General features: G+C 34.1%; 1 protein-coding gene across 1 annotated transcript; it reads right to left on the reverse strand.

The window, feature by feature from the left end:
• Positions 1-6,040: 6,040 nt before the first annotated feature.
• Positions 6,041-18,409, reverse strand: LOC149254728 (uncharacterized). The gene is made up of 7 exons (XM_089454825.1): positions 18,334-18,409; positions 17,913-18,055; positions 17,779-17,815; positions 15,211-15,422; positions 14,912-15,111; positions 14,583-14,833; positions 6,041-6,156 (listed from the first exon to the last, which is right to left on the reverse strand). The coding sequence occupies exons 1-7, from the start codon at positions 18,407-18,409 to the stop codon at positions 6,041-6,043; spliced, it is 1,035 nt and encodes a 344-aa protein (XP_089310951.1).
• Between the last annotated feature and the right edge of the window lie 8,577 nt (positions 18,410-26,986).

Consider the following 26,986-nt stretch of genomic DNA (forward strand, 5'->3'; position numbering starts at 1 on the left):
TTCCCTTATTGTGGCTGCTCCACAACCTCTTGAAGCTGCTGCACCAATCGTGGCTCCTCCACAATCGTCTGAGACTTCTTCTGGCTCTGCATGTTGAGAGGTAATATACGCTCCCTCTCAACCACCAAGTCTCCATCAGTTGCCTCGCTGCTCAAGGCTTTGCATGCATCTTGAACCTCAAGAGCATACAGGTTTTTGACCCGTGAACCAATCTGCTTCACCAGTCTAGTGATGATGTGTCTAAGGAAAACCTTTCCCTTACTGAAGACTACACCATAGCCTCTGTCTTCCAACATCGCGATTGACACCAAGTTTCGCTTCAGTCCTAGTACATACTTGACATCGGTCAAGGTAAGGCGCGTTGCATGCTCCCTCTGAAAAATAACCGTGCCTACACCTAAGACATTATACTTCTCATCATTACCCATCGCTATGAGTATCTGGAGATCTTTCTCCTCCAAAGTACTGAAAAAACTCTTGTCACCGGTCATGTGGAAAGAAGCTCCACTGTCAAGAAACCAACCACTTCCCACCATGGATGAAACCATGCATGCGAAGAGTGTGAAATCCAACTCAAACTGTGAAGCAAGTGCCTCACCTTCAGACCCTTCACCGGATCCCTTCTTGGATTTCCTCCGTGGACAATTTGCAGCATAATGGCCCACCTCATGACAACGAAAGCATCACACTTTCGATTTGTCAACATTCTTCCCATCATTGGAAGAACTGGATTCGGAAAGAGAACCCTTTTCCTTCCCCTTCTTTGCTTTGGCAGCCAAAGCGCAATCTTCTTCATCAGATGCCTTTGATGAAGATCCGTCCCTGGTATTCCTTCTGATTTCCTCTTGCACAAGATTCGACCAAAGTCTCTCCCATCCTGGCAATTTCTCCCGACCATTGACAGAGTCCTGATAGGAATTCCAACTCTTCGGAAGACCAAGGAGAGCTAAGCTCACCTAGTCCTCATCATCGACAGTCACCCCCACACTCCCAGCTCATCCCGGCATTGGGTGAACCTCGTGAGATACTAGGGCATACTGTCTCCATTCTCACACTTAATGTTTCTGAGTTTATCCTTGAGCGCCAACTTCCTCTGGTCGCTCTTGCTTTGGAATAATTATGTCAACGCTTTCCACATCAAGTATGGAGAAGCCTTTCCATGCAGGCTAGATACAATGTGATCCTTCACGCCCTCCAATAGAATCCTTCGACACTTTGTTGTCTTCTTTTGCCAAGCCTCAACGTGAGCAACATCAGTAGGCTTTGGAACCTCAGCCTCTATGAAATCCTTCAACCCATTGTCATCTAACACCGCCTCCATCCTGACTTTCCATGAAATATAATTCGAGCTACCTTCAAGGACATACTCCAATCGCAATCCGTTGAAAGAAATTTCAACTTTGACACCAAGAAAACACTGCTGCAAATTCAAATTCCACCAGCTCAAAACTCAACCACTTCTGATCTAAAATTCGTGAGAACAAAGTATTTCTCGTACAGAGATTGACTGCATGGGCTTTTACTGGATATCTCATCTTCCAAAGGAAGGATGAATCCAGAGGCTACCTGGCCCAATTACAGACTCTGCCTGAAGAAATAAAATGTAATCACTTTCTGAATAATATATCTGGTGATAAACTCTGCTTCGATACCATGTAGAAATTTTGAATAATATAACACTTATTCACAGAGATTATCCCGATTATACACTATTTGCGAAATGCATGCATAATACATAACCTCCTCTACGTTGATCATCAATTTTGCAGAATTAAGAAACAATCGCATGCGCACATTGAAGCATCAATCACACATATCAACACAGTATATCACGGGGAAAGCATACAGCTGAAAACCCCCAACTATCTGTATATTATATTGATTGAGAACATGTAACAATACATAGTACAATACTCCTCGCAAGTACTCAATACTATCTCCACCTGTTACACACAAACTAGCTCAGATCTGAATCAATCACAGGTTCAAATCTCCTCTGCTGCTTGCCTGCCTCCACTGCGCAATCCTGCATGAGAATAGATGAGAATGGCTGATCCAAACTCGTTTTTTCTTGGTTGAACCACACAATCCTCATTGGCAATACTCAATCCATTGATTGTGCAAATCTCATGCACAACTATAGTCACAACTGACAGCTGTCTTGCCCTTTCACTCACCTCTAACACTTGTCTCCACTGAACTATCCATGCACTGAGTTAACTGATGTATTCTTTAGTTTCTTTATGAGTTAATAATTAGTGAATTAATTAACAATTAATTCACATCACTCATCGCTAGTGTATTTGCAGTTAAACTAAATACAACTAGTTCAACTAAGTCTAACTGAACACAACTCCATCAACTCCTCAATCAACTCCACCAAACTCAATCACTTGAGTTCTAATTGAAGTCCATCATGCAATAGCTCAACTGACCCATAAGAAAAGCGTATTTCCTTCTGGCAGCTGCATGTGCCACATCTGTAGCTCGAACTGAAGTGCTCCAAGAGGATAAGATAATGTTTATAGTCCAAATATTATTATGAGCTAATAATTTTCGATTGTTTTATTTTTAGCACGACAGTCTAAAAATAGACTTCGCCCATATGTCTAAAAATAGAAGTCCATCTATTTTTACCAACATGACCAATCATCCACAAATAGCATCCTGCAACTCATAGACCATGATCCATATGTCTAAAAATAGACTTTGCGTCAAAAATAGCTTGTGGGCCCACTTAGTGAAGGCGACTTCTTTTCACTAAGCTCCATCATCTTGTTGCATTTTCAACATGGTTATCCATGGTCAACCATGGTCCAACGTCGCATTGTGACAAAGATTGTCTCAATATGAAAACCAACAATGGTCAAGCATTGCCCAACGTCGCATTTTGAGAACGGTTGTCTCAATATGAAAATCAATCATGGTCAACTATAGTCCAACTTTGCATTTTGATAAAGATTTTGTCAATATGAAAATTGACCGTGGTAAACCATGTTTATTTTAAGGTTAATAATATTTATCTTAGGGATTATATACCTTGGTTTATAACCATGGTCATCCATGGTCCAATGTCCCATTGTCACAAAGATTTTGTCAATATGAAAATCAACCATGGTCAATCATGTTTATTTTAGGATTTATAATATTTATTTTAGGGTTTATAACCCATGGGCAACCATGGTCCAATGTCGCATTATGACAAATATTGTCTCAATATGAAAATCAACCATGGTCAACCATGCTCCAATGTCAGATTGTGACAAAGATTGTCTCGACATTAAAATAAATCATGTTCAACCATGGATCAATGTCGCATTGTGAGAAGGATTGTCTCAATACGAAAATCAATCATGGTCAACATTGTTCGAACGTCAGATTCTCACAAAGATTGTCTCAATATGAAAATCAACCATGGTCAACCATGTTTATTTTAGGGTTTATAATGTGAAAATAAACCATGGTCAACCGTGTTTATTTTAGGGTTTATAATATTTTTCTTAGGTTTTATATACCTTGGGTTTCTAATATTTATCCTTTGGGTTTAATATTATTCCCTTGGGTTTATAATGCCTCGGCTTTTTAGTATTAATCATTTGGATTAATTATTCCCTTGGGTTTATAATATTTGTCTTAGGGTTTATATACCTTGTGTTTATAAAATTAATCCCTTGGGTTTAATTTTATTCCCTTGGGTTTATAATACTTTAGGGTTTTAGAATTAATCCATTGAGTTTATAATACCAATTTCTTGGGTTTATCAATCTAAAGGTTCATATTCATAGGGTATAATATTATTTAGAACGTTTATAATATTAATTCTAGGGTTTAATATAAATCCCTTGGGTTTATAATGGTGGTCAACCATGGACAACCATGGTCCAATGCCACATTGTGACAAATATTATCTCAATATGAAAATCAACCATGGTCAAATGTCGCATTATTAATAATAAATTATTTTTTATTGAGTCAATTTATTATTAATGAGTTATTAATTATTAATTAATTAATAATAATGACGATGATGATGATTGTTAACATCCACTGAGACCAAACTTTGGTCTATAGGACCTAAAGAAACAAATTATTTAGTTTAATTTAAGATCTTATTCCTATGCTCAAAAAGATTAGAGAGAAGCCTCTGGAGCTCACTATAATTTTGACATCGTAAAAGGCTAGGAAGGTCAATATTGAGACAAAGATTATGAAACTGAGATCTAATGTGGTTGTACGTGGGGCACTCTAAGAGGAAGTGATTTTCATCCTCAATGTTCATATTCTCACAAAGATGGCAGATCCTTTCCATCCATGGTGTTTTAGGAACTGCCCAATGACCCGTTTCACTATGGAGCTCATTAGAGTTCGTTCTAATCTTGGTTATATTAATTTTCTTCTTTGAACTAGTTAAAACAGAGAAATACTTTTGATCTTCTAGGGTGGGGTTGATGACCTCCTTATAATATCTTAATTTTCTTTTAGCTGCTAAATCTTTCTCACACCACATTTTTTCTTTGAACTTAGAAGTAACAATGTTTTTAATGTTTTGCAATGCAACATTCTCATCGATCTCCCAATGGTTTAACCAGGCCCTAGTGTCTTTACACCAACCTCGTTTGAGCCTTAGATAGTTTTGGCTGGAATTTAAAGCTAGCTTAAAAAGTCTATTAATATAAACAATATTAATTAATAATAATGAATGAAATACTTTATTAAATAACAATATTTATGAAAAAAATGATTTATTAATTAATAATATATTATTAACAATATTTAATTAACAATATTTATATTAATAAATATTCATTTAATTAACAATATAAGCTTTACACTTATATCAACCACATTTGTTATGTGATTGTGTTAGTAATATACCTAATATGAGATCTTGTAATATGAGTAAAGACCTTAAAAAACAATGATGGCCAAAGACACACTTGTATTGGCTTAACATTGTGAGAGCAAGACACTATGAAGCATAAAGCCACGACGAAGAGAGTACATTCGTAAATTGTTGAATAATTTGAATTGAGGGCAATAGGTATGCCAAGTTGAGAAAGGCTGACTATTTCCAAGTACTTCGAAGCAATTGATGATGTTGGTATAATGATCGATGCGAGTTACGTGAGAATGGAGGAGGATAATATTAATTTATTATTGCTTCGAATGGTTGGGAATGTAATGAATTTGTTTTTTTATTTATTTGGATATGATTTTAAGGAATATGTATGTTTGGTTTGTTGGGATAATGTTGAAAGGGCAGGCAGTTTAGACCTTTTAACTTTTAGTTATAAATATTGATATATTTAATTGGTAGGTTGTTTGATATATTTTTAGTGTTATATCAATTTACTATAGATTTAAACTCACTTTTTTTTTTGAAAAAATACATATTCTTTAACTATTAACCCATTCAAATTATACATAAATTTTTATTATTTACTAACTATATACACACTCAATAATATAAGATGTCATCCAAATTTTTTATTATTATTAAATAATAGGAAAACCTATCATTAATAACGATAAGAGTGTGAAATGAGTTATTTTATCTATTAAATATTTTAGATAAAATAATGATATTAAATATGACTTCAATGCTCAATGGTTAGCGCTGCCCTACAAAACCAGGAATTCTGGTTCGATTCCCAGTGTAGTCGTATACTTCATATTACATTGTCAGGAAGGAAATTAGAATGGGATTGTGTATCTGGGCATTTCCTATTTCCAACTCTACTGCATATTTAATGCGCTTGAGATGCAGGGGCGATAGCCACATACAACGCGCGCAGTGATGACTATCGCCCCCTAGTCATCACGGCACGTTGCATGTGGCTATCGCCCCTGCATCTCAACGTGCATTAAATATGCAGTAGAGTTGGAAATAGGATCCGCCGTGTATCTGTAGAAGGCAAGCCATAAATCCCATGCTATAGGGATTTTAATGCCTTATAGTACGCCCTTTTATGTATGACCATAGCCATTTCATGCCATGGTTAGTCTATGATGATGGATGGGACGTTGCTATGGATGATGGTCATACATAGCGTGCAAAGTATCTTGATTTGCCGGCAGCTCCTTTTTCCCTGCTACGCCGGTTTGCATGTCCTGGAGGTCTGACAACGAGCCGCCGCCACTGTTCTGCAAGGACGACTGAATTAAAGCACGCATGCAGAACAATCTTTTACTTGAAATTCAAAATTTGAAATTTGAGCGCACTTCATGAAAGCCCATGCCCTGGGGTGAATGCATGAATGCCAGTGGGTGGAGAGGATGGCAATGGGGATGTCGCTCAAGAGCTTCACGTCATATTCATGTACCCTACATTGTATGTTCAGGTTTTACTAAAAGCTATTTCATGTATTACTTAAACTACATCGTATAAAATTACCACAAAATTACTGTTCTATAATTTTTTTCCGCTCATTTTAATTAAATATATAGTCCGTCAAAGCTCCGGTTTTTGTTTCGGGTGGCGTCTTTATATCAATAGTTCTCGCATCTAGGCTTGATATTGGTATTGATATTGTTGTTTATATTTTCATATGTCTTTGTTAATGGCGTGAAACGAGAAGCATAAAAAAGGTGTTTTTAAAGAATTTTAAATAATTTGAAATAAAATATTTTTTTATATTAATTATTGAAATAAATAAATTTAGAGATTTTAAATTACAATCAATAAAATAATTTATATTAATATTAAATTATATTAATTATATAATTTATAAAATTTGAAGTTAGGTTGAGAATTTAAAATATAAATAGAAATGAAATATTATTATATTAGTATTATTTATATAATTTATAAAATTAAAATTAAATATTTAAAATATAAATATAAATTATGTAAATTTAATATTATTTTGAGTATTATAAATTTTAATAAAAAATAAATATTTATTTATGTATTCAAGTTTTTTTTTATCCATAATAAATTAAGCAAAGTCTTTTGGTAGAAATCACATAAAAAGATATTTTGGCGGACGCTTTACCAACAAATGGGGTTCCTAATTAATATAATAAAAATAAAAATTTAATATATATTTGAAATAATATTTTTTATTATAGTAATAAATAAATAAATTTTATAATTTTAAATATAATATTTAACTTCTTAAATATAACCATTAGAAATATATATATAAATTGACATGAACATTTTAATTAACCTAATTAAAAAAAGAAAATTTAAAATATTTTTTTATTATGGAAATTTATTTTATTATAATAAATAAATTTTAAAATTTTAAATATAATATTTAAGTTTTCAAATATTTTGATGAAAAACTCATTCAATATAATCTATACTAATTTTAATTATACATATATAAGTTCCATCACATAAGAACTTGAATTTCAAAATACATGGACTCTTTTTATATATATATATCAAAAAAAGCACATAGAGTGGGCATTAGAGCTCAACATATTTATGTAAGGGCTATAATCCCCACTCCGTGTGTTTTTTTTAAATAAATACCCAAAAATATAATTTTATATATACGCACAAAATAAAAATAGAGTTCATGTATTTTGAAATGTATGAAAGTATGTATATATGTATAATTAAAATTAATATAGGTTATATTCAATAAGTTTTATGTGAAGTGATAAATGGGCTGAGATAAACTATAAATGAGAAATCATAATTGTAATTAAAATGCGGTAGAGATATTTTATTCCTTTGGACTAGTATTGGTAGATCCATAGTTCAATGGATCGAGGTTGGTTTTGGGAAACACACTAAAAAAATTGTTTTAATTATAATATTTTTTATTTTCACTTGTTTTATATAATTTGTAAGTAGTTGACATTGAAATATTTTATTTATGATTCATATTCTCCACATTAAAATGTTAATACAAAGAGAAAACATTTATCTTTATAAAATGCTATACATTTTTCTATAACCCCAAGTTATTATAAATCCAAGGCAATAATATTAAACCCAAGGGATTAATATTATAAACCCAAAGCATATAAACTCAAATATAAATATTATAAACCCTAAAATAAATATGGTTGACCATGGTTGACCATGGTTCATTTTCATATTCAGAAAATATTTGTCACAATGTGGCATTCAACCATGGTTGACCATTCTTGAGCATGATTGATTTTCAAATCAAGCCAATCTTTGTGACAATGTGACGTTGGGCCATGGTTAATTTTCATATTGAGAAAATCTTAGTCACAATGTGACATTGTGTTGAAAAAGGTGTAACTAGCTTCAGTCTTCATAATGAAATGATCTTTGTAAATGATGAAATAAAAGAAATAAAATTATTTTTGTATGCCTTGTTGCGTAGGTTTCATGAGCAATAGGTTTATTTGTTAGTGGCTCACATTGAGAGCCTTAGGATTTATTATTAAGTCAAAGAGTCAATGTCATGTATGAAGAAGCTCTTCTTGAGCTTATGTTTAATGTATACAAGTCTATAGAAATGTCAAGAAGCCCTCCAAATGATAAGCACAATTTTCTTCATCATGTCGGCCTGCAAAATGAATAAAAAACAATCATGTCGGCTCAAATAAAGAGACACAATGGTTCCCTCTCTCATGTCGACATATATACAAGGAAAACCACAATATATAGGCGTGAAAAGGATCTACATTATAAGAAGGATAGGAACTCAGATCCTTTGAAATCTTGGACAAGTACAGTGGTTCAGAAATATCCGATGAGTACAGTAGTTTAGTGTTGTGGATGAATAAGGATCTTTGTGTTTTTCGGTGATGTCTCGGCCTCCTCATAGTATTAATGAAGTAATGTCTCGACATACTAAGATGTAGTCCCATTGTCTACATATGTGTAATGAAGATCTCTCAATAATATACTCTTGGCATACCTTTGTCTCAACATACAGTCTTGACATTCTTGTAAAGAGGAGGATCTTAAACTATCACTCTCTGTCTCAGCATACATTTAAGATGCAACTATAATTTGAGCATAGAAGTAATCATAGTTAATACATAGTCATAAGCATGATGAAGATCTTGGTATATATATACATATCTTAGTATAAAGATCTTGGTGTTATGGTGAAAGTCTCAATGGAGGAGCAGCAATGATCTTAGTGGAAGAGTAGCAATGATCTTAATAAAGGTGTTGCAATGGTGCAACTATAATGATATATGCGGTGCAATAATGATGACCTCAGTGAAGCAACAGTGATGATGATGATCTCAGCAGCGACAAAGAAGAGGATTGGTGTCTTGGTCTTGGAGTGGCCTAATAGGTCAAGGGTAATGGTCTTGGTATTCGTCAATTGGAATCTCTATAAGAAAAATTTTGTGTACTGTGTTTTCCTCTTAAAGAGTGAGAGGTTTTGGCCCTGGCAGAAAGCCAACATCTTGTGTCCTTGTCTCTTTTGTTTTGGTAACTATTTGATGAACTAAGAATGCACTCTAATAATAAAAGCGAAGATAGTGCTAATAAGAAACAGTTAAAAATACCTCACAAATAGTTATCCTGGTGAGAAGAATCTTATTAACATAATTTGCACTAGATTCTTCAACATGGTATCAAATCTAAGGTGTTGAAGTCAAAGGAAGGGAGGCAAAAAGAGATATTCAAGGATCATTTTTCAAGAAGGGCATCAAAGAAAGTTGAAGGGTTTTGTGTTTCAAAACCTACTTCAGGGATTGAAGGATCAGTCTACAACAGCAATATACAATGGTAAGGGCTTTTGTCTATATAATTAAGGAGAAAGTCTACAACAACAAGACAATTTAGTCCTACAGTAAGGTTGATTTGGATCCTTATCTAAAGTTCTAGGATCAAGTAATCTCAGTCAAAATATGAAGCATTCAGAACTCGAGTACATATCAACAATTTTGGTGTCTCCCACAGTTTCAGTCTATGTCATACAGTGATCTCAATAATAACATGATAGCATCATAATAGTGACAATCACTACCTCGGATTGAATCATTTGCTATAAAGAATACAGTCTTGACAACTCATATTCATGATACTTGATGGCATATTGAAGTAGACCATCTGCAACATAGCGCTCAAAAATAGGTCCAGGTACTATAAGGTGATCATAGAAAGTAACCTTGATATTCTATGATTCTACATGATGATGAATACTACAAGGTTCACATGTGTGACAACAAGAATTCCTAGATGTCTTTCCGAAAAAAAATTATTAGGCTTCCCACAAAAAGAGAAATTGATTTCAATATAGAGCTAGTTCCAGGAGCTACCCCGGTGTCAAAATCCCCTTACCGAATGAGTATGCCTGAATTAACAAAGCTTAAGATGCAGTTACAAGAGTTGCTAGACAAAGGGTACATTCGCCCAAGTGTATCACCTTGGGGAGCCCCAATGTTGTTTGTGAGAAAGAAAGATGGGACCTTGCACCTATATCTCGATTATAGGAAACTAAATAAATTAACTATTAAAAACAAGTACCTGTTTCCAAGAATCGATGATTTATTTGATTAAGTCAAGGGAGCGACTCAGTTTTCTAAAATTGATCTATTGTCAAGGTATCATCAAATCAAAATAAAAGTGCGAGTAATCTGCAAGACAACATTTTGAACCCATTATGGTCATTATGAATTTGTCGTCTTACCGTTCGGGCTTACTAATTCCCCTGTAACTTTCATGAGTTAAATGGTAAGTATTTTCACCCTTACCTAGATAAATTTGTTTTGATTTTTATTAACGACATTATTATATACTCAAGGAACTTAGAAGAGCATAAGGAGCACCTTCAGATAATGTTGAAAACCTTAAGAGAAAATTAGCATTATGCTAAGTACAACAAATACGAATTTTGTGAGGATCAAATTCAAAATTTTGGGACAAAACAAGTGAGTGAACACAAGCTATTAAGCGACATATAAAAACAAATAAACATAAGTACCTTATCATTGTAGGATCGCTGCTATGATTTCGAGGAGGGAGGCTCTAAAATGAGCGAAGGAAAAATTTTGGAAGGTGATTGTAGCTACTACAATAGGACTTTATAATAGGCTTGCCCAAATCCAAAAAGAAAAATTATTCTATCATGGTAGTGGTGGATAAGTTGAGAGGAAAAACTCATTTTATCCCTATCACATATACTTACAAAATTGTTGAAATTGTAGATATATTTATGAGGGAGATATTTCGGTTGTATGGCATGCTGAAAGTAGTTATTTCCGAACAGGATGTAAAGTTTACTTCTGCATTTTGGAAAGCCCTTTTTACTGGGTTAGGCACTCATATTCAATTCAGTACAACATACCATCCACAAATAGAGGGGCAGACAGAACACTTTCCTAGTTTGAGTTGTTGATGATTTTCAATTATGGGTGAACACTTTCCTAGTTTGAGTTTTCCTTTTTTTCTTGCTCATGTATTTTGGTATCTACCTTTGTTATTTTACATAATCTTTTCTTTTTTTTTTTCTGTTTTTTTTTGTGGGGTTTAAACATCTTCCATATATGTTTGTAGTAAATTATGAATCAATATTGTCTTTGTTTTATGACATGAGCATTGTTGGATTGTTCATTTCAAAATAAGAGAGAATAGACATTTAAAATGTTCAATCAATTAAAAATTCCTTACCAAAGAACTAGCTTAAAGCTATTTATTTTTTTTCATTTGAGTAACTAGAATGCATGGTCGAATTAACTAGAATTCAAACCTTCTAGATCCATCCTTGGTTCCAAGCCCTTATCGCATCATAATATATTTTGCCCTTATATATTATTATAGGGTCATATTGTTATAGCACAATCAACTTTGTTCAATAAAATTAGGGCATTGTAATTTCTAGCACTCCAAAAATTTATATAGCTTACATTGCATCAAGATTTGTATAAATCTAAACATGAAGTGTGATGTTAAACTCTCAACCTAGCCACTTACCTTTTCATTATGATGCACCCATTGAGGCAATAAGCTGAAATATCCAAAATAAATAAAATTAGTGAAGTGCTTATTCAAAAAGCCAAAAGTCTTGCTTCTGATACAATTGGACAATCAAAAGTCTTGTTTTGGATGTAATTGGAGAATGGAATTTTACTTTAGTATCTACAACATGTTGGAGGAGGATTTGTTGAGGAGTTGTGTACATTATGTTACAGGGCTCCAAAGATAAATAAAGGAATTGTTAATATATATATATATATATATATAATAAAACTTAAATAATACTACACCACTTATCAATAAATTTTTCATCTCTAAATGTTAGTAGTTAAGTGGTAAAGGCTCAAATCATTATCTATTTTTGCATATTTTCTTATATGGCATGTATAGTGTACTTTTCTTTTTCATAAATTCAACTTTAGTTTTCTTTTTCATAAATAAAAAATTAAAATAAATCTAAATCCATATATATGCTCTCTTCATGTACATGATACATCTATTATTATAACTAAGCAAAGTTCCTTGGTAATGATATGTTTTTTCATGCGTGCAACATTGAGTAAGATATAAATATAAAAGTAACTTAACTTGCAAACTTGATAACTTGTACATGAAACAAATAAATCCATTCTAACTACATTCCTCAAACCTGATGTAACATTGATAGAATATAACATCAAATCCACATCATGAATTTAAAAGTCAATGAAGACATTGTCATACACACAAGTTCAAATTCATGTATTTGTATTCCAAATTTGTCTAGTTATACATTTTTCTTTTCTACAAAATGGAACTTCATTCCCAACATAGATAATGGAAGTTCATGCCCATGAATGACATTATGGAAATGCCGCCTCATGACTGATCTAGAAATTGGGTGTATAAGTCACCATCGCCACTCTTAGCACTCCCAAGTGCATTTCCAAAGTGATATTGCTGCAAAAATTCAATAACCAATTAGTTGTAAAATCCAAAATGCATATAATCAATTTCGTTAATTAATGATAAGTTTTTGGTCAACTACTCATTCTCACCATGAAGATCTAAGGCAATGGAGAAGACTGCCCTTCCTGGGTAGATGGTGGAGCACTTGGTGATGGATATAGGCATGGTTCAGGGGTGATGGATAAAGGCATGGTGGGAGAAAAATTGGAAAAATGTAGTGGGTTGGGGCGATGATACATCCCTATTGGTTGTACGATAGTGGGAATAACCCTAGGGCGAGCGATCACCCTAGGGGGGGAAATTGGAATGTTGAGGGTGGATGATTGGAACAATGAGAAGGGCGGATGGTTAAAGGGGAGGGGTGGGAATTGGGAAGGGTTTGGGGAGTCGGTTATAGGCATGGGAGAAGTACTGATTGGAGAAGTGCTCCCAATGCTATAGTTTCTTTCATCGACATGCTCATCAAATAATTGGAGTCGACAAGTTGGCCTGTCAACTGTAACAACAAAAAAAGTTCATATAGTTATGCCTATGCATTGCAAATGATAGTATATCATATTTCACATGAAAAAATGCATAACATCAGATTTACCATTTTTGTGTATAATAGAATGTTGCACTAACTTAGGCATGTGGTCCACAGTTCTTTGTCGTTGAGAAGACAACTCCAGCTGTTCATTCATACTCTTTTTTTTTTGCACGAACTCGTCCAACCCTTTCAAATTGTAGTTTATCTTTCCCTGCATTTGACTTGTGACCACAACACCTTTTCTTATTGACTGGGCTCAAGAAACTATGTTTTCTCTTGGTAGTGATCTTGGATGGAGTTATAGTATTGAAAAACATTTTGTTGTATTCTTGACATACTTTGTCTACCAAGTTGTTTAATGCATATGCCTGTTCCAAATTTGTAGGTATTATGGATCTCAATTTCTCATGAGTTGATGAGTTAACACGTTTCATCTCATCATCTTCAAATAATGCACTATCTGGTCGTACATTGGTCGTTTCAACATTATATGAGAAATTATCTAAATTATAATTGCTTGTTTCATTATGATAATTTAGAATGGGAGGAGAATCAAAGCATGGTAGAAGCTCTGTTTGGATTTCTGGGCCCAATATAGGTGACTCATTCAAATCAAATAAAATTCTAGGAATTTCTGTAGTAGGATTAGTGACATTAGGGAATACATTTTCACCCAAGCTAATGTTACTTGCCAACATCTCAACTTTCAATACATGTTTACAGATGTTTCCATTTAAGGCCCACTTGCAATTACAAAAGTGTAGAGTGGAATCTTTATATATGACATTGTACCAAATATCACGAGTATTGTTATTTTGGCTACGAACCCAATAATCGTTGTTACTCTTTTCATCAGGCACACAATCTTCATTTGGGATTTGGTTAGCTCTACACCTGGATGAATTCAACTATTCCTCAATTTTTTTGGGTCGTACAAAACCAGCTTCTTTTAAACGTTGCATATGATTGTAATATAATACAACCTTTGTCAACAACACATAAATCAACCAATCAACCCGCCTATGGCATGCATTGTTTTTCTCACTTAGGTACCTCTGCTTGATATACCGATGGTAAGACTCAATTGCATTATTTGTATTTTGATTGGAATGTGGAAAATTTCTGTACGCTTTTGCCCACATATATGTAGAAAGAAATTTATTGGTTATGAATTAATAACTATACATATGACATGCAAAAAAGAGTCATTAAAGCCACTTATAAGAAACTTACATATTTTGTTGTTGGCTAACCAAGTTGCTTTAAAATATTCCAAAAACTTTGTATGGTCACTGAATCCTTCAAATAAATTTTCAACTGCCTTTTTTACAGATTCATCATCTGCACATGTGTGCATGATTTCTCCTAAAGCACGGAAAATTCGGATTTGGTTTTCCCTTCCTTGGACTTTGTTTCCAACATTCTTCAACCATGCACGACGAACATGCCACACACATAATAATATTGTACAGTTGATTGAAGACCTGGAATAACATAATTTTTAGAGAGAATATACATTAAGAATATTTTTATGTCTCTTATAAAAAGAATAAACACATCACCTTAATGCTTCAATTTCAGCAGTAGCATCATCTGTAATGAAGGCTTTAACATGCCAATCTGGTTGCTCTTTCTTCCCAATGGCAAAGAGAGTTGACATCCATTTACAAATATCAACTATAGTATTGCGTGATGATATCACCCAAGCTACTGGAACCCCATTGTGATGTTTGTCGAAGACCATTAAAGTGTAAAGTTGATACTACATTACAAACAAAGTACATAATTATATTTATATAAGATACAAGCATTAAAATGGTGTTGAATAAATGAATTAGATTTAGGGTAATTTTGTACTCACCCCGTACTTATTTGTACCAAATGTTGAATCCATTGAGATTATATTGTTGTGAGAATATTTTAGCATCATTGAACGCATCCACTTTGTCTGTATGCCTATGATAAAAGGGATGTTTTCAGCAAGATCTTGTTTTTGGTAGAAGAAAAAGCTCTTAGCGTGTTCCTTATACCAACATTCTACACTGATTGGATCACTTTGATCTTTAACATACTCTAATCAAACATATTGTTTTTCAAAAACACAAGCTTTGGAAGTAATTTTTTTTTACTTTGATATATATTGATATAAACTTTGCGGCTAGTTGTAAGAATTAGAATCCTACTTTTGTCGGTACATTTGGTGAACTCGGTAGGTTATTTATTTATTCAATATGTGTGTGTTTTTATTAAAATGTGTTAGTTGTATTTCTTTGTCCACTTATAAATAAATGTTAAGAACATTGATTTGGCTCCTAAGACATAAAACTTAATAAACCATAACCGGTTCTATATCATTTGGTAACAAATTTCAAAATCTCAATGACAAATACGTGAATTATTTCCATTTTAGTATAACAAAATTTCCATTTAGATATTAACAAGAGTATTTTCGAAACATATTTCAATTTGTACAAAATAAATTATTTTATGGCCCCTGTGGGGAAATTTAGTTTGTTCAAGTTATGATTGCTTTTATGTGTCTTCCTTCACTTATGATGTGAAAAAGTAAGCTCAAATAAACTATGAACAAAAGCTCTTGAAACTTGATGCCCTTTGTTCAAAGTCCCACTCCTAATGAAGTAAAAATGCTTTGGTTAGTAAAAAAATATGTGTGGATTATGGACCACTTAAGTTATGTGACTTGTGAAAAATAAAAAAACAAATTAAAAACGATGTCACACTTCATTTCTCTTAAGAGGCTAGCTATAAACTTTCATTCACAAATATGTAGTGTTCAATTAAAAAAACAAAATTATATCTTGAATAAGTAAAAACTTACATTACTTAGGATTATTGGTTTAGCTTACATCATTATGGGTAGATAAAATTTGGATACTAAAAAAATAATTTATTGATAGTCCACCAAAAAAATCTATTACTCTACATATATTTGTAAGTCATTAACTTATAACTTTATCTCCTTATATTATTATTATAAATATACTTCATATATAATGAAAGCACAAAAACTTGGAATACTTCAACAGATTTCGTTAATTTCGTGCATCGTAGACTTTGATGGTTGGACAAAATCTATATATATCATTGTCAACATGATGATAATTACCCAAATGTTAAAGATCTCCTTCACTTGTATAATGATAATTACCCTAAACCACGTCAAGATGATGATAATTACCCTAAACCACGTGTATAGTAGAACATTGAAAATATAACTTTAAGATCTCAAAGTCGATCATAACAGCTTCTTAAGATGGTGTTATTATTTTTATATAACTAATGAATTAATAATAAATATATAAAAACCAATTCATTTACCAATACTAAGATGTACATAGCTTTATAAGAAGTAGAAGAGAAACTAGTGAGTCAGTTCATGTACAGAGTGCTGCTGCTTCTGAACTTGGTGAAGTTGGATTCTGAACCACTTAATCTAGGGCCCATTTGCTAGCCACATAGGTGATTAAAGTGTTCAAGATATTTGTTACTTAATAATGCTTTACATAATGAATCGTTAGCAAGTTTTTTGCGAGTCTTTAAAGGAGATTGTACGATAAGCTTGCAATTTAGCTTATTTGAAAAAATATATATATATTAAATTAGTGTTATTCGTTTAAAGTATTGATCTAATCAATGTTAGATTATTTTAGAAGAAGAAAATAATAAAATAATATTTATATGAATAAAATTAAAATAATAAAATTAAAATTGTTATAAATTTTATATAAAATGATAATGAAGATGTTGGTGATGTTAACTATAAATAAAATATTTTAAATTTACGTATTAGATAACATAATTTAATATATCTATTTTTTTTAAAAACAGTTAAAAATATTCTATTAATAACAATCAGAGAGAAAGTTAAAACCCTTAAAAGAGCATTGGGAGATTTGTCTATAGAAATGTACATTTATCCAAATAAACAAAATGCTCAAAATTTTACCAAAAACACTTCCAAAAAAAATATCTTAGAAATAAACAATATCTGCAAGATAACATATCAATGAAAAGTTAGATTTGTCCATAGAGATGTACATTTATCCAAGTAAACAAAATGCTCAAAATTTTACCAAATACACTTCTACTAAAGACACGACAAAAAATTCGTAGAAATAAACAATATCTGCGAGATAACATATCAATGAAAAGAGACCATTCAAAATGACGTAATTCCAATTCTTTAGCTACGACTATTTCTAGGAGAGTCGGCAACCCGCAGACAACGAGATTTCTTTTGTTTCATGACCATAACCTCTCAAGCCGAGCTGGATATTTTTAGAGACAAATGTTTTCTAAGATTGAGACCCGAGTATTAAACGAGCAGACCTCCTCTCGCAAGCCATTTATAAAGTGTTCCATGTTATTAAAAATTGAAAAGGCATCCATGCTAACAGAATAAACTTACCTGTTTCAAAACGCAGACGCAGACGCAGAAATGGACCCTGGTTTCAAAACGCAGACGCAGAAATGGATGCCGAAATGGATAACATGATTTCGCCCTTTCGCTGTTATTTAAAAGGCGGAATTCAGCTATCAGACGGCGGGAAATTTATAACGTGGTAAATACGCGGCGCCGGAAATCTCAGCAAAGCCGGAAATCTCGGAAAGCCGGAAATCTCGGTCAGCATTGCATTTACGCCATGGGGGATGGGTATGGCATGGTGCTGCATACGAATCCCATGCTATAGACATAAGATGGGGTGGGCATTAATGGCCCAATAGCATGGGATCTATTGGTTGCCTCTGTAGAACCTTCGACAGTAATCCAAGGACAGCTGTCTTTCTGACCATACGCGTTGTTCACGTGCAATTGGGTCCGATTTCGACTTTTTCACGCGTCCAAATAAATGGACGACGACAACTGTCTTTCTTACCATACGCGTTTTTCACGTGTAGGGCCCGAGTTCGACCTCTTCACGCGTCCAAATAAATGAAAGCGACCCACCTCTCCTTTAAATACACTCCACGATAACCCAGAATGAATCGGCGCAGCAAAGAGGTTCAATTTCCCTGCTTGGCGAGCAACTTTCAGTCATCGAATCATTCTTTTTCCGCCTTGCCCTTAGGGTTTTAAGTAGATTAGGGTTTTTATTTGAAATTTTATTTTCCAAGATAGACAGACTGTGTAATGGCGATTTCGAAGACGACGATAGCTGTGGGTATTGAGAAATGGATGGAAATCGCTCCTTGCCGGAAGGAATATATGGGGAGACGGCGGTCATCGGGTGAGATCAGGTTGCCTACTATCGCAGAAGAGCGGAGTCTCAGCAATGGCGAGCTCATGGATGGCCTCTGTCCTGCGTTTCCAACCGTCTGTGACTCCCGAGCGAAGGGCAACAATGAAAGATTTGCGCTGGCAGAATCTTAAAGTTTTTTTTGACCGGGAAAAAGGTCTTACAGTTTTGCAAATTAGAGTGTTGTCGATCAGAATCGATACGTGTTTGGGACACCCCAGCTGTAACCAACAAAATCTTTCCTGTGCCCGGGAAAATTTTCTTGCAGTGTTTCAAATCAGGGTGTCGTCTACGGGAATCGATACGTGTTCTGGACGCTCCAACTATAACAAACATAATCTTTTGTAATTATCTGAATTTAGATAACTCATTGAGATTCAAATTCATTTAAAATATATTCATTATTTTCCCAAATATGGGCTTTTCCACTGCTCAACGACATTCTTTTGAAATTTTTATTAAATGGATATGTATGAAGTAGCATTACTACTCAAAAACCAATGCATTGTTCTTCAAATCTCCGAAATAGTTTTATAAAGATTTTGGCAAACTATGTTTTGAATATTTTTTTCTAGTACGAAAAAAGCACGATTATATATTGATGGCTCAGAAATAAGAATTTACAGTGATATTCAAAAAGTCTCACATCATAAAAGTTCCATTAGTGCAGATGCTTTTTTCAGTAATCTATCCAAATACTGCCAAATACAAACATAATAGGAGAAATAAACAGTCCATAGTCTTCATACAGATCTAGAGTAATAGACTAGTGTGTTAAGGTTGTATGCACTTCAGTATCAAAAAGAAAAGAAAATAGAAAGCATTCAGCATGTCAATTGCTGCTTCTAGCTGGCTGTACAGTGTGAGATAACAACATGTCTATCCTTCCGGATGAATTGAAAGCAAAACAGTTATAAGACAAGTAGAGTTACAAAAAGTTATATAAAAAATAAGAGGAGATGAAGAAACTAGCCTGGTAATGGGAAGTTTCCCATGTCTATGACTTTCTGATCTAGGATAATTTCTAAGTGCATTTTTCCAGTGTTACCATTTAAGGCCCTTTTCGATAGTTCATCTGCATCCATATTTTGTTCCCTCCCAATATGCCTGATAGTGGAGTTTCTGTGTTGATTCCATAGTAGTTTAATTCTCCTCGGTCAGCGATGTAATAATGGGTTGGTGATGTTTGCATTGCCCATTAATTGATCAATTATAATTTTTGAAGCCCCATGGATATGAAGAGGGATATCGAGGAAATCAGTAAAGCATAAGAGGCCCCATAGGCCTATTGCTTCATCCTCTGTGTTAGTGCCCTTACCTCCATGCCAAAATGTTCTGTATGTCAGTTCCTCTGAGATGGCAAGCCAAAACCGCAACCACATGCGTGCTGTTGAGCAGCACCATCAAAAAACCCACAGGGTATTCCATCTAAAGTTCAGTTCTCTTTTGAGGAGGTGTTTTGGAGAAAATTTTATTGGATGTATGCAGTGTGTGGCTGATTAAAACATTTTCTATGATCTTATAGAAATTTCCAGTGCAATTCTGAAAGATGCATCTGTTTCTCCACTTCCAAATTTCCCAAAAGAGAATAGGCAGAATGATTCTCCAGACAGACTTTTGAGAGCTCCACCACCGTAAACAATCTACAATGCCTGCATGTTGAATGTATGGAAAACCAATATATGAAGAAAGTCTTTTCCATACCTGAATTGTATGTTGACATGTAAGGAAGATATGACTGTTATTTTCCAATTCCTCTTTGCAGATAAGATAGATGCCAGGTCCTTGCCATTGTCGCTTTTGCAAGTTTTCCCAAGTAAGATTTTTATTATGGAAAACCAACCAGGTAAATAGAATGATTTTGTTTGGGATATTAGTTTTCCAAAAAGCAAATAAAACATGTTTCTCGGTTAGTTGTGTATCCTCGAAACAGATAGAGAGTTATATATCTGCAACTTTGATGTTCTCATTCGTCATCTTCCCTAGCCAAATTAATTTATCATGATTGCCAGCACGGCAAATCCCTAGTTATTTCATCTCAGCAACAATGTGGTCCCATTCCAGGACCCAGTGCCCAGATAGGCCCAATTCCTGCGCGTTCTTCCAAATTGGGTATGGACCCCTCCATAGTGAAATGGCTTGACACCAGAAGTATATGCCTCTTCTATTAAGAGAATTTAAGAGCTACTCTAGGATCATATCCATATTGCCAGCACCCAGAATGTGGTCGATGCCAATGAGAATGTTGTGGCCAAAGCCAATGTTCCAAGCCAGGTGTTGTAGGAAGATCTTTGTGACTTTTTTGAAACTGAGCCAAATAGTCGATCCATTTGAGACCCCAATGGAACCTCTTCAGAACCAATATATAAAATCAAGATTCTTTAAATATTTTTCTTTGATGACCAGACTCCATGTTCCTGTCCCAAAAATACCTCTCCATAGTGACTTGATTAATAATGCCCATCCAAAACGATGGAGGTCAAGAACTCCCCATCCCCCCATGACCTTTGGCAGAGTGATCTTGGATAATTTAGACAAGTGAAATTTCTTATGTTCATGACTACCCCCCCAAATAAAATTAGCCATAACACGGTTGAGTGAGTGAATGATGGCAGCAAGAATATGATACAGATGGGCCCAGTATACCCCTAGTTGATTAAGGACAGCTTGTGTAAGGATGACCCGACCCCCAAGGATAGATTCCTATATTCCCACCCAGAGATCTTCTTGAAAAATCTATCAATAAGCCAAAGCCAATCAACATTCCTATATTTGCAAGGTTTGATATGGTATCCCAAGTACTTCATGCCATGACCCATCAACTCAGCTTCAATTCCAAATAGATTTTTTATATATGCAATTATGTCCAATTCACAATTCCCATGATAAATAATAGATTTGTGAACATTCATATACAAACCAGTAGCATTTGCAAATTTCCTGAAAATATGGAAAAGGCATAACCATGAAAAATGATTCAACATACCCATAATGAGCACATCATCGACAAAGAAACCATGTGATATGTTGATGTTGCAGCCCATCTTCAAAGCCTGGAAATGATCTTGTTCCACCGCTTTTGAAATATGTAGGCTCAAACCGTCCATAGCCAGGATAAATAACAACGACGACAAAGAACAACCCTGTCTTAGACCACGCCCTGCTCGGAAGAAATTTGTGGGGTATCCATTAATGATCATAGAATAATCAACATTTATCACACATGCCATAATCCATTCCACACATTTGAGATGTAAGCCTATTTTGAATAGGACCAGCTTGAGGTAACCCCAATCCAGGCAGTCGAAAGCCTTCTTCAGATCAACTTGTAGGATGGCTGCATTTAGATTTTTTGTATGTATCGAATGCAAGCATTCTTGTGCATTTGCAACGGTGTCATGAGGATGTTTAGAAATCGAAGGTGTAAAAGGTTTTATGTAAATTGGCTTGATTGGTTATGTAGCTTGATTGGTTTGGTTTATTTGGTTGATATAGATAAGGAAATAAAGGTTATTTATTGTTTGATATTTATGTTTAGAAATATTTTTATTTATTTTTAGTTTTATTAAATATTTTTAATCAAGTTGTTTTTAGTATGATTTTTTGGAAGTTTTTCCGGTCTAATTTCTCTAAAATCCGGCGGGAATTTATTGAAATCACAAATTTGATGGGTAACTCCTCCACAATCTAAGTGCCCTAGGGGTTTTTCAGGGTGTTGAATCCATATATACAGTCAAAAAACAGTTTAAATAACACAAATCAAGATTTCACCTCAAATTTTTCGACCGAATTCTCGCACTCGAAAGTCCAAAAAGTCGCACTAAAGACAACTCCATTTTTAATTAACAAAAATGTGATTGGTTTTGGGGTAAATTCCATCTCTTTATAACCATTGGTTTCTAGATTTTAATCCCTTTATAATAGTCATCACCAAGCTTTCAATCGGGGTTCAACTTCCTAATTTTCCTGTCTATTTATGGCACTTTTCAATTTTTCAGGGCATAGGAAATTCCTTGAATTGTTATCTTACCACATATCTCTCTCGTGGGGAAGTAGACTTGTACACCTATACATAATATGTGTGGAAATTGATATTAGAAAAGGGCTTTTGGATCAAATAAATTTAAAAATAGGTGGTTATCATTAGACCCAACCTATGGATTACAAGAATACCACGTTTCATGTTGTGTTTCTTCAAACTAGCCATTTACACAATTCCTGCCCTCTTTCAAATTCCAAAACTTCTAAATTTAAAAGTTGGAAACCTTGACCAACCCCCTATGGAGGGCGAGACTCTTTTTATCTCTGATCAAGAGGATGGAGGTGTTGATGATGATATGATTATGGGGGATCATAATTAGACTAACGCTACTCTTCAAACTTATGAGGATTCAATAGGGACCCCAGTACCCATTGCAAACAAGCAGTTGGTAAACAAAGATGTCTATTTAGGTATGTTGAAGTGTGCTTATGAATCAACATTTTCTGACGCTCACAAGTAATCTCCTTCAACTCTTAACAATAATCTACAAATTACTTTGGTTGATTTGCCTCTCGTAGGTTGGACCAAGGTTGTGAAAAGAGAGGAAAGAAAAGTCGCTTTGAAGACAGTCTCCAAGTCGAGCAATTCTTTTGGGTTTATCAAATCCATGGTTTGTCAAAATCTTTAGATGGACAACTGCTACAACAATGTAATTCTATATTTTTAATAATAGAAAGTATTAACACACACACACACACACACACACATATATATAACAAAAATGTGATTGAAAAGAAAATCATAAATATGTATTTATATAAAAATGATGACATAAATTTATAGTGATAAGAATTATTTATTATTATTATTATTATTAATGTGATAGAATAAAAAAAATGCTTTGTAAATCTTCTTAATAAGGTTATTTGATAGGTTGCAACCTAAGTTAAATGGTTTGAGTTTGAGTTTAAGTTTTGCAATGATAAGATTTGATTTGAATTCAAAACTTTAGATGGGGTATGAATAAGGTTTATCTATATTCATTTTTCAATATATAATTATATTAACTGTGGTTAACATAATTTATTTTTATAATTTATAAAAAATGAAAAAATCAATAAAATTTTGAAGTTTCCTTTTATATTCAAATTCAACTTTAAGGCTTGCCTTCAAGTTTAGATTTGACTTGAGGTTCAACAAACTTGATTAAACCTGAAAATTTCTTTTAGGTTCGTCGAATTTGGAACCTTAAGGTTGAAGTTCAATAAACCTTGTGACATAGGTTGCAACTAGAGTAAAAACCCTTGCTACTCGTCAATGGGCACTAGGGTTCTTACCTTAGTTTCTCTCTAATGGTTTTTCCTTGATCTCCCTCGTCATTCCCTCTACCTCTTTTGTGAATGCTCTTATTTACCTTTAATTACTACTAAAATCATCATAACCCTATCAATTTAGACAACAATGATGTACCTCATTTGCGAATACTCTTAATCTACCATTATTTGTTTCTAAAATCATCATGACCCTACCAACTTAGATAACAATGACGTTGATGTCGCCTCTCCAAATCTATTGAGAAAGTAATAGGAACCTCCTCTCCAATTGTGACCACCATCTTCTTGCCCCCATGCAATGCAATAATGTGTTAACCAAGGTTGAATCCAACAATTGATAGGTTTAATAGATCCTTCTAAGAGGAATTCACCTCAAGTTTGGGTGTAGGTTATCATTTGGCTTCCTCTCGAATGCAGGTTTGAATGATCTAAGAGGCCTTTGCACTATTCATTGTAACAAATGATAATGTCAATGTCTAAGCCAAAAACTTCATTGACATGAGTTAATATGTAGATTCAACAAACTTCGGACAAAAAGTACATATCAAAATCAATGAATTTCTATGACTAGATGTTGGTAATCTAAGAAGAAACATGCATCTATCCCTATGTTAAAGTGATCTATAAACTATTGCGGACATTTCACTAGACAGTTTGTCACAACAAATCTGATCAAATTATACTTAAAATCCAAAATATACACTATGAAGGTTAATTTTTCTTTAGATATTTGGATTCATTAATTATTGTGTTATGTTTATGCATACAATAGATAAAATATCCAGATAATAAAAAAAAACAAAATAAAACTCATAACCCACAATTGACACAAGATATAACTTGAGAACCCATTTTGAAAAAAAAAAAAAACAATTGGAAGGTGAGGCCACTTTGCTCTTTTTCTTTGAATGGAAATGGATGCAAGTACAAAGAAGTAAGGTTTGTGGCCTGTGGGCTGCTACAATGCACAAAGTCTCTATGTTTTCCCTCTTTGTATCCATTCATGACTACTTTTCTCATCTATGGAGCAAAATGCACTCGAATACGATGAAACCCGTTTTCCTCTTAGTGTCCCAGTTGTAACACAGCCTCATAACCTACTATTGGGTATGTTTGACTCCTTCAACTATTAATTAAAGATAATATGAACTCTTCTAGAGTCTTCTTCATCATGTTCACTTGGCTAGCCCATTTTCCATGAATAATGGGGATTGAAATGACATTCTTTCGAATCATGGAGGTCATAATAGGAAGGTCAACTAACATTGGTGCCATAACTTTTGCATATGAGTTTTGATTGAGGTTATTAATGCACAATTGGAAATGTATATCTATATAGAATAGTGCTAGGGGGTGTGATGGTTAAGCGACATCGTTTTACCCCCAAAAATGGTTAATGCCTCAAACTGCTTCTAGAAGGTTTCAACCCCCAATACACCAAACTGGAATCCCTTGGTAAAAATGGTCTTATGTGTTGATTCCTTCACATTTTCCACTTTGAAAGCATGAAAATGGTCCCAAATAATATAATGATCCAATATGAATTATACCTCTTTGTTTTGAGAGGCTTTTGGTCCCAAATGCTTATACTGAATAAGGTGAGGAAATTTATTCTCCACCGTCTCTCGGGTGTACCATTTAGATTTGGCTAGATTTAAACCCAATATATTAAAGGTCATGTTGCCCTTGTCATATAGTTCTAAACCTTTTCTGCAAAATTATATCCTTTGTCTACTTTTCTTAAGCATTTGGTGCCAAATCCTTTATAGAAGATAGGCCCATGTCCCTCTCCCTGATCTAGCATGGAAGGCTTATAAAATTTCATATTCTCTACATTCAACATTGAGTAAATTCACATGTATGAGGGTAGATTGAGTCTATGGGAATTATCTCCCACCTTTCTAGTATCTCAAAGGGACCATATCGTATAACTTTGATTTTCTTACCAAGACCTTGTAACCTCTCCTTGTTCAATTGCAACCAAATTTTGTCTCTCACCTTGAAGAACTTCTATGTTTTGTGTTGATCATTCCTAGCCTTGTATTTTTCCTTTGACTTCTATAGTGTCTCATGTACTTGAAGGTGGGTTTTCTTGATCTTCTCCACAATTATTTTTGTCCTTAAAGCATCCCCTGTAAGATCCTCCCTCACTCCTCTTTACTGCTCATATGAGATACCCAAAGGTGAAGGTGGAAAATATCCAAAATAAGTTTCAGATGGGGACTTACTAGTGAAAGTGTGAACTACTATGTTATAAGAGTGTTGTTTGTATACTAGATTTTCATCCTAGGTCTTTGGATGTTTCTAATTGTATCCCTCAAAAGTTGCACCAAAGTCTTGTTGACTACTTCTATTTGTCCATATATTTATGGATGGAATGTTGTAGACTTATTTAACTCCGTGTCCATCTTTTCCTACAACGTAGTTAAAAAGGAATTGAGAAACCTTTTGTTTTTGTTCAAAATGATGCTCCTTGGTATCCCAAAGTGCACCTAGAGTTATCCAAAGAACAAGTTAGTTGTTTCTTGCCTACCGATAGTCCTTTTACAAGGCATTAGAACACACATCTTTTTGAACCTATCAACTACCAAAAACAAGTATTCATGTCCCTTCCCCATTGTTGGTAAACCTCACACAAATTCCATGTAGAATTTTTCTCATTAACGAGTGAGTACAAGTAAGGGATGATTATATAGACCCTATTTCCCATTGCTATGTTTGTTGGTACAACAAAACATGCATCTTCTTATGAACAAAGCTACATGTTCTTGCATCGTGGGCCAATACACATACCTTTTCAAGTTGGCCATAGTTTTCCCTATACCAAAATTCCCTACAACTTTGAAGGTGTGAGCCTCTTTGATCAGCTACAATCACTCACCTTTAAGAAAATATAACTTATCCAACTTTTAGAGTAACTCGTCCCGGAGATGGTAGTTAACTCTGTTGTCACCATTGTGCACATGACTTTGACTCTGCAATTGTTGAGACACCTCCTTGAAGTCCTCATCGTCTAAATATGTCTCTCTATATGCATCATGGGTGAATGACTCCATGTGCATC

The sequence above is a fragment of the Pinus tabuliformis genome, chromosome 7 (assembly GCF_031772625.1).
Source record: "Pinus tabuliformis cultivar Carrire ecotype Pingquan chromosome 7, CPIR1, whole genome shotgun sequence".
In the NCBI taxonomy this organism is placed as follows: domain Eukaryota; kingdom Viridiplantae; phylum Streptophyta; class Pinopsida; order Pinales; family Pinaceae; genus Pinus; species Pinus tabuliformis.